General features: G+C 45.7%; 1 protein-coding gene across 5 annotated transcripts in view; it reads left to right on the plus strand.

Annotated features, from left to right (window-relative positions):
- Tiam2 (TIAM Rac1 associated GEF 2) overlaps positions 1–13,661 on the plus strand; it is a 234,998-nt gene that overhangs the window by 146,213 nt on the left and 75,124 nt on the right. For all 5 annotated transcript variants that reach the window (XM_050135807.1, XM_050135806.1, XM_050135809.1 and 2 more), the window contains 3 exons: positions 3,225–3,410; positions 4,633–4,779; positions 7,604–7,675. In XM_050135807.1, the coding sequence (XP_049991764.1) occupies positions 3,225–3,410; positions 4,633–4,779; positions 7,604–7,675 (405 nt within the window). The remainder of the gene's footprint in view (positions 1–3,224; positions 3,411–4,632; positions 4,780–7,603; positions 7,676–13,661) is intronic.

The following is a 13,661-nucleotide window of genomic DNA, read 5'->3' on the forward strand; positions in this document are numbered from 1 at the left end:
CTCAGATAATCACATCTGAGTAGCCCCTCAACGCCATGTTCAGAGCTTATCTTCAGGTAGTTCTAGATGCTGTCCAGTGAAAATTCGTCCCTTTCTTGAGCCAGAGGACTTTCTCCCTCACTGCAGGAAACCCAACTCTTCTCTGAGTCATCCTCTTCCCTTCTTTACCCCCAGCTATCAAGTACCCTCCCCTGCCGTCCTCCCCCCCTAGTTCCTTCTCTGGTATAGTATTCAGATTCCTTCTCAAGTGATGGGATATTTGATTTTCTGATCTCTCTACCCAGTAGAGATGGGTAGGTAGACTGCATCCATTTGTCGGATGGGAGAACAGGCCCTTAGGTGAGTGGGGTTTCTGATGGTGCACAGCTGGTAGCTGGCAGAGCCAGGGATGAACCCAAACCTGCTCTTGGGTGCTGAGCTGCTGCTCACTGGCTCTTCAGTGAAGCCCACAATGCTTTGCTTGCTGGCTAAATGTGGGACAGACGATTTTTTGTGCAAGTGAGAGACGAAAGCTTGGTTCCCTGGTTCCTGTAACTGGACTTCCCAGTTTGGTTTGAAGGAAAATTCACTGGCGATGAAATGGGTGACTTTTGTCTCCAAGGAAACAAAACCAAGCTGGCTGCTGAACCGTGGCTCGCTGTTGTAGCCGCTGGTCAGCTTTGGCAGACCCTTGTCGTGGGTTGGGATCTCTAGTGAACGTGGATTTCAGTGCGGGTGTTTTAAAGTTCCTCCATCCAAAACGGAAAGAGTAAATTATCTGTTAGGCCCAATCCTAGTAATGGACAGTTGGGCCAAATGTTGCAATTGAGTGACTGAAGGGAAAAAAATACTTTCCGAAAGGCTTGGGTCCCGCAGGGTGCTGCCATCTTCCTTTAAATGTACCATGTGCCCCTTTGCCTCCTCATTATTTTTATTGCTAGCTCCGCCTCCTCCTCCCCCGCTTTACAGCTGTCCAGAGCACCTCTGAACTCATTCACTGAACACAACTGTCTAGCAGGAAAGAGGAAGCTTGCCATTGGAGTTGAGTCAATGCTTAGATCTAGGGTTTCCCTGTGGGATTTCATCATTAAAAAGTTCCCTTTTTATGCAGCTGGTGACATGTCTTAATGGCACTAGCCCAGTGACCTGAGCTGGATGTCTGGAACCCAGGTGAAGGTGGAAAGAGAGAGCCAGCTTCCCAAAGTGGTCTCTGATCCCCACACATGTAGCATAGAGCTCACGTATGTTTACATACCATACACACACACACACAATACACACACTTACACACTCTATCCCTTTTCTAATAAAGGGTAATGAATAGCTTCATTAAAGTGGCTCGCCCGTCTCTTGTGCCGTCCATGTCATTGCTGTGTTTTGTTGCATGTGCCACCAAGGAGCACTCAGTTTGTAGAGTAGGCTTTTAGCTTTCATGTCCGGATAACTTAAAAACCGTTTTCCTCTGGCCTGGGGAGGACATGACCTTAAACACCCGATCCCTGTTATACCTTCCACATGCTGGGCTCACTGTTGTGTACCATGATGCCCAACTTGTGATCCAGCCCAGGGCTTTGCATCAGCCAGAGAGCGTGCACCCTGCTGACTGAGCAATACCCCCAGAGTTCTCAGTGCATTGGTTTCATTTAGAAAGTCACATGTTGAACTTAGAAGACATGGATGAAGAGACCTTAGAGCAGAGGTTCTCAGCCTGTGGGTCATGACCCTTTATGTATATGGGGGGGTCACCTAAGACCATTGGAAAACACAGATATTTGCATTATGATTCATAACAATAGCACAATTACAGTTGTGAAGTGGCAACCAAATTAATTTTATGGTTGGGGGGTTACTACGACATGAGGAACTGTGTTAAGAGGGTACAGCACTAGGAAGGTTGAGAACCACTGACTGACAGGAAATACTCCACAAAGTTTTAATTTCTGGAGACTGATGGGGGGCAGTATCCAGTGGACAGTATCCAGTGGGCAGTATCCAGTGGGCAGTATCCAGTGGACAGTATCCAGTGGGCAGTATCCAGTGGACAGTATCCAGTGGACAGTATCCAGTGGGCAGTATCCAGTGGGCAGTATCCAGTGGACAGTATCCAATGGGCAGTATCCAGTGTTGGGAATCTTTCTAATGGCCAGTTATCCAGAATGAGTGACTAACAGGGAGATTGAGATGGCATTGGTTCTGAGGAACTCGCTCACCCTTGACAGAATCCGGTGCCCGGTGGCTGTTGTAGCTATGTGGAGATGGTACCAGGGCCTGTGGAAAGCCAGCTTCAGCCCTGCTCTGAGTCTTGTGTTAGCAAGTCACCCGTGTCTGTCGATCTGCGTGCAAATGGAGGTCACCGTTTACACACTGCAAAGACCGGAGTGAGATCCATGAACAAGTGCCATTTGATGGCGTTTCTTTGCCAGCCTGTGACTCCTTGTTTGGAAGAAATACGTGGCAATGTCTGTTGTGTAAATATCTATAGCTGCTTTAAGTTTTCCAGATGTGCAGGTGGTGTATGGCCCTAGACACTGCACAGCAGTGAGCGCTAACTGTCCTGTCCCCGAAGTGCATTTGCTTGTCGTTGTTTCCGGTTAGACTGGAGCTTCAGGTCACTGCATGCATGCTGTGTGTGTCTGTCTACAGCTCATCCAGCAGAGCAGTGGGTCTAACCTCCCCGGTACTGTGCCCCTTTAATACAGTTCCTCATGCTGTGATGACCCCCAGCCATAAAAAATATTTCCTTGCTACTTTATAACTGTGACTTTGCTACTGTTATGAATCATAATGTCATATCGGATGTGCAGAATAATCTGATGTGCGACTCCCAGTGGTGTCATGAGCCCTAGCCTGAGAACTGCGGCAGCAGAGGTCCTGGGGGTGTAAGTGGGGGGTGATGAAATAGGAGAGGCCCGTGTTTCACTCTGCATCCCACGCCGAATCGGCATGGTTTAGTGTTGTTCTGTACCCGTCATACACTTTGGCATGCCACTATATTGGCACACCCTTGCTGCCTTTGATTCTTGCTGTGCTGATAAAGTTCATCCATGTGGTGTGTATGTGTGTGTGGGGGGGGGTCTGTAGGAGGGTGTGAGGTATGGGGAACAGGGGAAGCAGATTGAAACCACACCAGTCCAGCTGATAGTAATTTTCCCTGGGGGCTGTGGAAGTTGAAGCTGCTCACTTGCAGTTTGAGCAACACAGACCTGTGACTTAGGTCCAAGTCATCTTTCTTCTTGCTGTTTAAGATCCAGCAATGGGAGCAGAACCTGGAAAAATTCCACATGGACCTGTTCCGTATGCGGTGCTATTTGGCAAGCTTACAAGGTGGGGAGCTGCCGAACCCCAAGAGTCTCCTTGCTGCCACCAGCCGCCCATCCAAGCTGGCTCTTGGCAGGTTGGGCGTCCTGTCTGTTTCGTCTTTCCATGCTCTGGTAAGTTCCTGGGGAAGGCGGGGTCAGTGGCTTGGGTAGAGACTTGCTTTTCCCTAACTGGTTGCTAGCTTCCAGCTTCTGCTGGAAGTTAGCCTAGTAACTGTCACGGGTCACAGAGGCGAGGTACCAGGCATCAGCATGGGAGACTGTGGTTGACTGTTCCTCAGGTTTCTAGGAGTCTAGTTGGAAGTTACTCCATATTCTTAACCTACTGGTCTCTATCCTTCCTCATACTCTTGGGAAGGTAGGACCTCCAAGGAATGGTCCTACTGGGTGAAGAAAAAGAAAAATATGGATTAAATGTTGCCCAACCTGGGGCTGGGATGACAACTCAGTGAGTAAACTCGTTTCCTTGCAAGTGTGAAGACTGAGCTTTATCCCTAGAACCTAGACTTGGAGAGCTTCAGGCCCACAGAACCAAACTCCAAAAACAGAGGGGGGAAAAAAAAAGAAAGAAAGAAAAGGAAAAAAAAAAGATGTAGGGCTTGGGTAATGGCTTAATGATTAAAGCAAGATGAAAAGACTTCTGATTTTCTGATTTGTATCCCTGTAAATGCTCCGTGGCCATGACAACCGCCTGGAGACAGGATTCCTGGAGCTGAGCAAGTTGACTAGTCAGCTAGTAGAATCGATGAACTCTGAGTTTGACTGATATTCCCTGTCTCAAATAGCAGGAAGAGGGCTTGGGGATGATTCCTGATGTCAACCTCAGACCTCCCCACATGCACTTACACACACACACACACACACACACACACACACACACAGGCACATAACACCACATACACATGAAAAGGAGAAAACTTAAAAGAATAAATGAGGTAGATGACACCTCAGGAATGACAGAGAGCTGACCATTGGTGTCTACATGCACCTACAGATGTGTGAATACACACACAAATACAACACATCATGATTGTTTGGCCTGAGGCTGGGAGCCCCATGGGTAGAGTCTGAAATTACATCTGGCTTCTCCATTGAACTGGCTCAGTTTGTGGGGCTCAGAGTGGTCTCGCTGACCTGCTTGCCCACTGTGAAGCCCTCTGGATGCTGGAATTTGGCTTGTGCTGTCTAGGTAAGAGGCATCTGTGTGAAGGCTGTGCTTCTGTGTATGAGCTATGCATCAGACACAGTCACTGACAGAGCACAGGCGAGACTGACGTCTCCACACAAAGACACTGTGCTTGGCTTTAAGATGGTTTGCAACTGTGTTTTCCATCAGGTGTGTTCTAGAGATGGCTCCACTCTCAGGAAGAGGACACTCTCCCTTTCCCAGAGAGGAAAAAACAAGAAAGGCATATTTTCTTCCTTGAAAGGGCTGGACACCCTGGCAAGAAAAGGGAAGGAGAAGAGAGCTTCCATAACTCAGGTGAGTTCTCGACATGGGAGGAACAGGAGGCTGGGTGAGATTCTTGACACCTACATCTGGAGACCGCTGCAAGTCAGAAGTGTTTATCTTCTGGTGAAGGTGAATTCAGTGTTGATTCAAAGGAATCTAGGTTCACCAGGGACGTGTACCCATGTAAATTATACAAGCGACGTTGTCTGCTTTAGCGTACCCTCAAAGGCAGGCCTGCCAGTGCAGTCTTAGGAACACAGGAACGAGAATTCTTAGAATAGGTCTGGGGATGTGGCCCAGTTGGTGGAGTGCTTGCTTAGCATGCCTGAAGCTCCATATTTGGTCTTCATCACTGCACACCCAGGAACATTTGTGCACAGGTGTACCACAGTGCTTGGTAAATTGAGGAAGGAGTATCAGGAGTTCAAAGGCATGGTCAGTGAGCTTGAGGTCAGCATGGACTAGAAACCCTGACTCCAAAAGAAGAAAGAGAAGCAGATCATGAGGCTTGAGTGTCAAGAGTTTGCCTAGCATGTGTAGACCCCTGCTAGAAGAAAAGGTATGTATGTATGTATATATGTATGTATGTGGGGGGAGGCTAATAATTAGAAAAACAATCTATACTTTTTGTTGCCTTATATCAATTTATATGAAAAATGAATGCAGAAAAGTAATGCTAGTCCAACGGAAATGCAGCTAGATTCTATATTGATGATTGTTCTAGATTCTATTGATAGCACCGATTCTCCTGCTAGTCCTAGACAGTATTGGTTGATGGTGCTAGGTTCTATTGCTAGTCCTAGATCTTACTGATGGTGCTGGATTCTATGGTCATGCTAGAATCTGTGCTCCCTCAAGTCTTTCACCCTGACAATTGCATTTTGTCAGTCTGTGCTACAGAGGGAAAATCTGGTGCTCTGAAAGGCTCAGCCAGTTAGCTACTCTGTACACCAGGGCCATAGAGCAGGGGTGGTGCTTGGGCTTGTCCGTAGTGTCCAAATCCCTGAAAGAATGGACCATAGGAGCTGCATGCAGTACGGAGTGTTTGCTCTTGGTGTTTGTTTTAAAGATTCCATTTTATGTGCATTGGTGTTTTATCCACATTCATATCTGCGCGAGTGTGTTAGATCCCCTGGAACTGTAGTTACAACAGTTGTGAGCTGCCATGTGGATGCTGGGAATTGAACCCAGGTCATCTGAAAGAGCAGTCAGTGTTCTTAACCACCAAGTCATCTTTCCAGCCCCTGTTCTTAGTATTATAGCAAAGAAAGAACAACTCCAATACTTATTGCTAAAATATGACCCTAAGTTCAGCAAACTGTTTTGAGAGCATGTTGAATGTGCCTATCCAAAGTGATTCCAAACACCCATAATGCAACATGTGTTAATTGATATTTTTCTCCTGGTTGACAGGTTGTAGGATTATTTTTTTTCAAGTACAGTGGAAAGAAAAAGCTATAAGATGATCTTATCCTGTAACTGACAGGGAAAAAATTTGCAATGATTTTCAGTGAGCTGCCCATGTTCTGGAAATGATTTTGCTTGTTATTTTAAAGAGATGGTCACAGTTCATAGAAGTTTATTTCCTAATTTGTGTCTCTTTAACTGTGAACAACACTTAGGAATAGTGTGACTAAAGACTTTAAAATAATTTCAATGTTTTAAAATCCTGAAACCGTAAAGGGTTGGGTGAGGAGGAGTGGATGGGTTGGTGGAAAGACAGCAAAATGCATGTGAGTTCTTTTATGGGATCCCTGATTTCTTAAATACTCATATATAAGAAGAATCACCTAGTCACAGGGCTGGTGAGATGGCCCCGTAGGTAAAGTCTCACTGTCAAGCCTGGTGATGTGATTGCTTCCCCAGGAACCGTATGGTAGAAGGAGAGCACTGACTGCACAGGTTGTCCTCCAGCTTCTATGCCTTCGCTGTGGCATAAGCCCACAACACACACAATAAGTAAATGCAAAAGAAATGAAAGACTTAAAGTTCTGCTTGTGTTTTTGTTTAGTTACAAGCAATAATTATTTGTTTGGTATAGGTAGTGGTGAGCTATAATCCACTGGCTAATATTGGGCCTATGTTTTCTGAATGGAACCTTCACGGTTATGTTCTGTATATAATGTCAGTATCAATTTGATATTAATCAAGATAGCCTCATGTAATTAAAGCATGATCAATAACTGGGTAACTTGCTTATTTTTAGAAGTACCATTTAGTTAATTAAATGAGTCTTCCTGCCTGCCTCGTCATAGCTGCTAAGTGTTCTCAACAAAAGATTTCTTGATAAACAAAAGCATTTGGTTGAACATTCTTTGTTTTAAAAAAGATATGATGTTAATACGTACATAGCTGAATAAAGTTGATATATTAGTTATTCCTAGTTGAATATTTTATTTGATGTTAGCATTTTACAAAACTTAGAAGATAAAATTTACAAGAGTAAGAAGTGATTTCTAGTCTTTTTGGCTTCAAACAAACTCTATTAGCATATTGTCTTCCAATATTTATTCTAAGAACATAAAAACAGTTATAAGATTGACTTTTGCAGCTTTGCCAACTCTGTTCCACATCTTCTGAAATGCATAGTTAGTTACAAAAGCAAAGTCAAGAAAATTCAAGATGACTTGAATGCTGTGAGACATCACAGAAAAGTCAGTATGAAACCACAGGAGGAAAGAAAGCAGATTCCTCTGCAGAGGGAAAGCTTAATATTTGAATGTTACTCCCGGATGTGAAATGAAGAGCTCACAAAATGTTAGATAACTTCAGACTTTAAACTGAAGATGTGTGGATGCCAAAGGAAAATTGCAGAACCATTTCATTAGTCTTTTTCCTTCTTTCTGTTTGTCAGATGTTTGATTCGAGCAGCAGCCATGGATTTCCTGGAACTCAGCTACCTCAAAACTCCTCTAACTCCAGTGAGGTAAACTTGGCTGGACAAGGCAGCCATCTTGGCAGCCATATTGTTTTATGCTGACAAAGCAGGGAATGCTGGTTTAGAGTCTTCACATGATCTATTAAAAGACAAGTTTAGAATGAAAATGGTTCCTACTAAGTAAGATAAGAGGTCCCCTAAATGTTAAGTATCTTTGGAGGCTTTTAAACCTTCATCACCACCTTGAAAGGAGTGTTGAGTGACCAGGCCAGAGTAGTGTCTTGGTCAGCAGTACCTGACCCTCCTGTGAATATTAACGAATCCCAAGTTACACCTTCCTTCATGAGAGTCAAGGCCTTCACATAGATGGTCCGTGCTTCTCTGGTCATCCTCAGTGGAGTTGAGCAGTGTCCCTCTCTGGTCTCCAGAGTTGCTTCTGTTTCTGAACGGGACCAGGAGTGGGGTCCACTGCTTGGATATGTTGATAGTTACTCTACTTTCTTCAAACTCTCTTCCTTCTTTCAAAGTTGTATTTCATATTGTTCATCAGTTTCTCCAACTCCCCCCCCTCCCCAGGATTCCTTTATCTGTAATTTTATTTCTAACAAACATCTGAGCTCATTAAAAGTTAAAATGTTGATGATGGAGCTGGAACAATGGCTCAGAGATTAAGAATACCTACTGTTCTTCAAGAGGACCCATGTTCATTTTCTAGTATTCAGATAGTGGCTAACAACCACCTGTAACTCCAGTTCCAGGGGGATTTGACATTATCATCTGGCTCTGTAGGCAGTAGGCATATATGTTGTGCAGAGATACACATGCAGACAAAACATCCATATACATAATATAATAAAATAACTTTAAAAACACCAGCTAATGGGGCTAGAGAGAAGGCTCAGCACTTAAGAGAGTTTGCTGCTCCTGTAGTGGCCCTGAGTTTGGTTCCCAGGACCCTCATGTCAGCTCACAGCTGCCTGTAAGTTCAGCTCCAGGAACTCTGATGCTTTCTTGTTGCCTTTGGGTAATCACACATATGTCATACACACATACACACTCTTTCACAAGACATAGATAAAAAACAAAATTAAAATTAAGAAGCTCGATAATGATCAGCATAGACAAACCTACTGTGTCTTTGAAAAAAAAATCCAACACATTGATAGGAATAGTTTTGATAAATTAGAAATTTAGTTTGAAAAAAACCCTGAACTATAGTAGAATGGTAGACACTGTGAGACAATTGCTTTGGGAAGCAGGGCGGTACTCTCTAGTGATATAAAATATTCAGTATAGACAGCTACACATTCCGCCTCCTCGTGAAGCTAGGAACAGTCTCCTTAGTGTATCTCCGCTGTTGCTAAAACTGCTCCTAGGTGGCAGCTCTGCTTCAGGCGCCCTGCCTCCCATTGGAAGATCCTCTACCTGGAGTCCTGTTTCTTCTCACCAGCAGCCTGCCAGCACCATGGCTGCCAAGAACAGGCTATGGGGATGGGACGGCTTGGATGGGACTTTCCTGCCTTGTGTGATCCTTTTGCTAAAGCTCACAAACCACGAGGGGGCACTGAAACCGCATCCGAACCTTCTCTTCTATAAAGGATGCTGCTATCAAAGTGGCAGTCGTTTGATAATGAATTCTGTCCATTTCCTGTGCCCCGTGGTTTCTGTATACTTGCGGAGCTGATTCAAAATCCCTGTGAGATCATATTGTCATCAATGAGCTTGACTTAATCATGTGGTTTGTGTGTTACCGAGATTTCAGTTCTTACTGTGCCCTGTCTTATCAAGTCACATTTGTGTGTGTATGCACATGTGCACGTGTAAGTGTGTGCTCGTGTGTAGTGTCTTGAAGAAGAGCTTTTTGTAGGTTCGTGGTTTGTGTAGTGTAAGTGTTCCTGTGTATTCTAAGCCCATAGCTCATGCCAACATTATGAGACTCGCTTAACATTGGCTGCTTAATTGTTTGTATTAGCTGTAGTCCTTTACTGGTTGAGAACTGTTGGATCATTGATCAAAACCCAGTGTTTTAAGATTGTATCTCCTTAAATATTATGTAACAATAGAAAGTTCTTATTTTACAAGTTTTAGGAATGAGATCATCAAAGCATTATCAAGACTTCCTGCAGACTTTGAGAGGAAATGTTGCTAACATGGTCACTGATGGTGAAGGCCTGTGCCTATTTAAATTGGGTTCAGGTTCACACATATCACAGTCGAATCCCCAAGTCCCAGGCTATTAGAGGCCCCTCTCCTGAGCATCTCCAGCCGAAACCCTGTGTAGGGACCCAGGACACTTCCCATTCGTGTGCTGGATGTTTCAGTGGTGCATTTCTCTGTCCTGTGTCACAGAAGACAGGTAGCCAGGTTCAAATAGAACTGTAGCTCGAACTAAGGGGGGGGGGCTTTTTCTTTTTTTTAAAATACCTCTTTGGCTTAAAATCCTGCCTGTAGCTGTTTGGATAATTACAATTATTATTCGGTAGTTGTCTTGCACTAATCACAGAGAATGTTTGCGGCACACAAACCGTCTGCTTTTATACAGTAAGTACATTATGTGCGTTGGCATCACACAGAAAGGCCATTGTGAGGGAGGAGCCGCAGTCCTTTTAAAATATCCCCCCATAATTGGTACATCCTGTAAGGGTCTAGCAGTGAGTCACCCTAATTGGGAGTCTGTTAGCGCTGGAGGAAAGCCAGCCTCCTTGGAGCGTTTTTGAAAGGACACCTTGGCTCGCCCCAAATGAGAGCTTTTCAGAGGCCTCTTGATGAGTAATGATGAGTCTCAGACAGTGTTTGCCAGGGAGGTGTTTGTTGCGGAGATGTCAACAAATCTCCCACTGAGTTAGGGTGGCAGCTGCCCCAGAAAGACACAGCCGCCGCCATGGCAGCCCCTGGCCTTGGCCTCTGAGCCTGGAAAACTGTCCGGGGGGGGGGGTGTCCTGACTTTATGTGGCAGTGAGTGAATTGGAGTATTGTCACGTTGGGTACTAGCTGCAGACGGGGCGGTCGGGAGGGGGGGGGGCACCGGGATGTTAGTGTCTCAAATGGAAAATGTGAATGAAGCAGCCAACTGTTTACCACAGCACAGTCTGTTCAAATAGAACGCTGGTCTGTAACCGTCCACAGCACATGTGCATGTGCGCCCATAGAACATGTCTCTGTCTGTCTCTTTGCATGCACAGAGCTGGCCAGTCAGGCCTTAGTCCTCCCTCTCCAACCACTGCTGTCTGGCCACCTGCCCAAGAAGGAAGTGAACACCGCATCATCCTTGACATGGAGTTGTCAAGAAAAGCCAGAGCGGATCGTTTCTTTTGTGCCGTCCCTTCATCTCACTTGCTAATAGACCTCTCCTTTGATCAGGGACTGGGGTGGTGTGGGCCCACTTATGACAGACAGACACTGTGATTTTGCTACTCATGTCCCTTCAGTGATTAAAGCGGTAATTACAAGCCATTCGATCCAAAAGCATCTGCCACGAGAACGCACAGGGTTGCCATCCTCTCTCCACGACACATACTGAGTAGAAGTGATTTGACATGTGGTTTCAGGGCCACTAGATAATAATAGTAATANCATCAGTAATAATAGTAATAATAATAATAATAATAATAATAATAATAATAATAATAATAATAATAATTTCTGTAGCAGTTGCCCTACCTACCAGGAGAGCTAGCTGGACTTGCCAATGCTAAGGTAGCATGTTATGGCTGGGCCTCCAGTTCACCAATGCCTCCAGTTCCTAAGTGGCCAGCAGGAGTTGGGCTGTAAGGAGACAACATTACACCCCACTTCAGGCTCCTCAGGGTTTTGGAACAAGGAATGATTCTCACGCAGTTCTGGGCAGTGGTTGTTGGGATCATGCAGGTGTGGCTGAGCTGAATGCAGAAGGTTTGCAGAGCATCTCATGCCGTTCCTCCTGGTGTGGCCCCCCGAAGTCAGTACTTGTGGTGGTCCCCTTTAAGGCGAGGGAGGCGTGGAGGCAGCAGGTTACCAGGCTGCCTGAGGCTAGCAAGACAGAAATCTGACCTCTGCCAGTTCTACGTCTTTTCTCGGTGTTCTCCTGGGACTGAGAACTTTGAGCAAGACTTCGGGAATATCTTCTGGCTGAAGGAGGAAGTAGAGCAGGAGAGAGCCAGGAGGTGAGACTGTCCTTTTGCTGCAGCTAGCCAAGCAGGGACTCTGGAGCACCCTTTGAGAAGGGTGTGCGGGAAGGAATGCCCAGATGTCTCGTTTGCGCGTGTGTTTAGTTTTAGGGTTTTCTGTTTCTTGAAAGAAAAGGATGTAGGAGAATGTTTTATCTGACTCTTTGAAACCACAGTCCATATGTTTTCAGCTTGGATGACACTGGCCCTTCCTGAGGAAATCAACACAAGCTTTCTCTCGGAAAGGGCAAAGCTTAAAATAACTTAGATCTGTATTCACCAAGTAGACATTTTTTTTCCTGGTTCTAATTAATTAATTCCACATTGTTTGATTCTGTTGAATAACCAGGTTTCTCCTTTCCCATATTTAATACATGTGTGCATGTTCGAACATGTGGGGGGGTGTACAGCAAGAAACACATCTAGTTTGTCACTGTGGGAGGTCTTTTGAGAGGCTCTCTCTCCCCGATGGCCTTGGCTTTGATAGGCATCTTCTGTGAACAGTGTGGACGTAGGAAAGGACTCCTCCATGCACGTACAGGCTCAACGCTGTGGTTAGTGGGGGTTGTTTCTGTTGTCCCTCCTCTCATCCCTCCCTTTATTCTCTCACGTTTCTTCTTTCAAGACTTGTCTTCTTTTAGCAAGGTGGGAATTTGTCTTCCTGAAAGTCGGGGCTATTAAGAACCTGGCACTCAAAAAGCAAATCCGAATCAGACGCAAGTATCAAGCCTTGACCTTCCCCCATGGGTCGGTCGGGTGTGAGTCTCTAGTGGCGCCCATCTCTCACCATCCAGGTACTGAGTATATTCTGGGCATGAGACATCACGTTAAGGGCTAGAAGAACCTGTGGATGAGGCAACCGTACTATCAATGACCTCACTACTCAAAGTGGATGAACCCAAAGCTAAGCTTGACGTGAGCTGGGGTCTGCTATGTCAAGAACTTAGTGTCGCGGGTTCCCCTAACGAGTGATTCCAGCATTAGAGCCAGGGGGCACAGAACCACAGAGGGAAGCAATTGAAATGATCAGAAATGCAGAGGCAGGGGAGTGTCTTACTTTTTATGAGAAGGCCCCTGGAAACAGTTTGTTCAACTAGGGCACAGTTTAAGTCCACTGTGGCGAGAAGTTAGCTGGCAGGCTTCCATGACCACACTGTGTCATAGCGGGGGGCTTGGCTCATATCCAGACTTTGGGGGTCAGAGCCCTTCTGTACTGCAGGTACTGCTAGTGTAAGCTTAAGAAAGCATTTTAGAACTTCCGCACCCATTTTTCTTACCGGGTAAGTAGGGGGTCATGACGGTGCCCACCTGAGAGTGTGTCTGCGAGTGAATTAGGATTTTATCTTACATGAAGGGATCTCCCTCATGGTGTGGCACGGAGGTGAACCTCCCCGAGTCCCTGCCCTCCCCCTTCTTGAAGGACAGCATGAAGTGCCCTGTAGCGATTTCTGTTGTTTCTTTTCAGTTTCTTACTCCACAGTGACCTCTGCTGGGCCTTCAGTTTTATTTTTTCAATGAGCATTGTTCAAGAGTGGAGCCTGTGCCGATAGGGGCAACCCCTGCTCTTCCTGGACCCCTGGGTAGAACCTCTGCCCTAGAGACAGAACTGCCTGGGACAATGAGCCAGAGAAAACCCTCACCCACGTGACATACCCCCTTAGCAGAGAGTGTCCCAGTGCCCACCTGGAATCCGGGGCTCAAGGCCTCTGCTTTTGTCTTTTCTTCTCTCCTTGGCGTGTGTGTGTGTGTGTGGGGGGGGGGGGGACACTTTGGTTCTGGCTGTGATCATCCTTCTAGGAAAATGTGCTGGCGTTGACAGATCGGTGGCAGATGCAGTTACAGCACTTCAGAACTGAGCATCCCGTTTCCAAACAGACAGCACAGAAAGG

Source organism: Alexandromys fortis, unplaced genomic scaffold, assembly GCF_014885135.2.
Source record: "Alexandromys fortis isolate MF-2015 unplaced genomic scaffold, M_Fortis_MF-2015_v1.1 scaffold_23, whole genome shotgun sequence".
NCBI classification, from domain to species: Eukaryota; Metazoa; Chordata; class Mammalia; order Rodentia; family Cricetidae; genus Alexandromys; species Alexandromys fortis.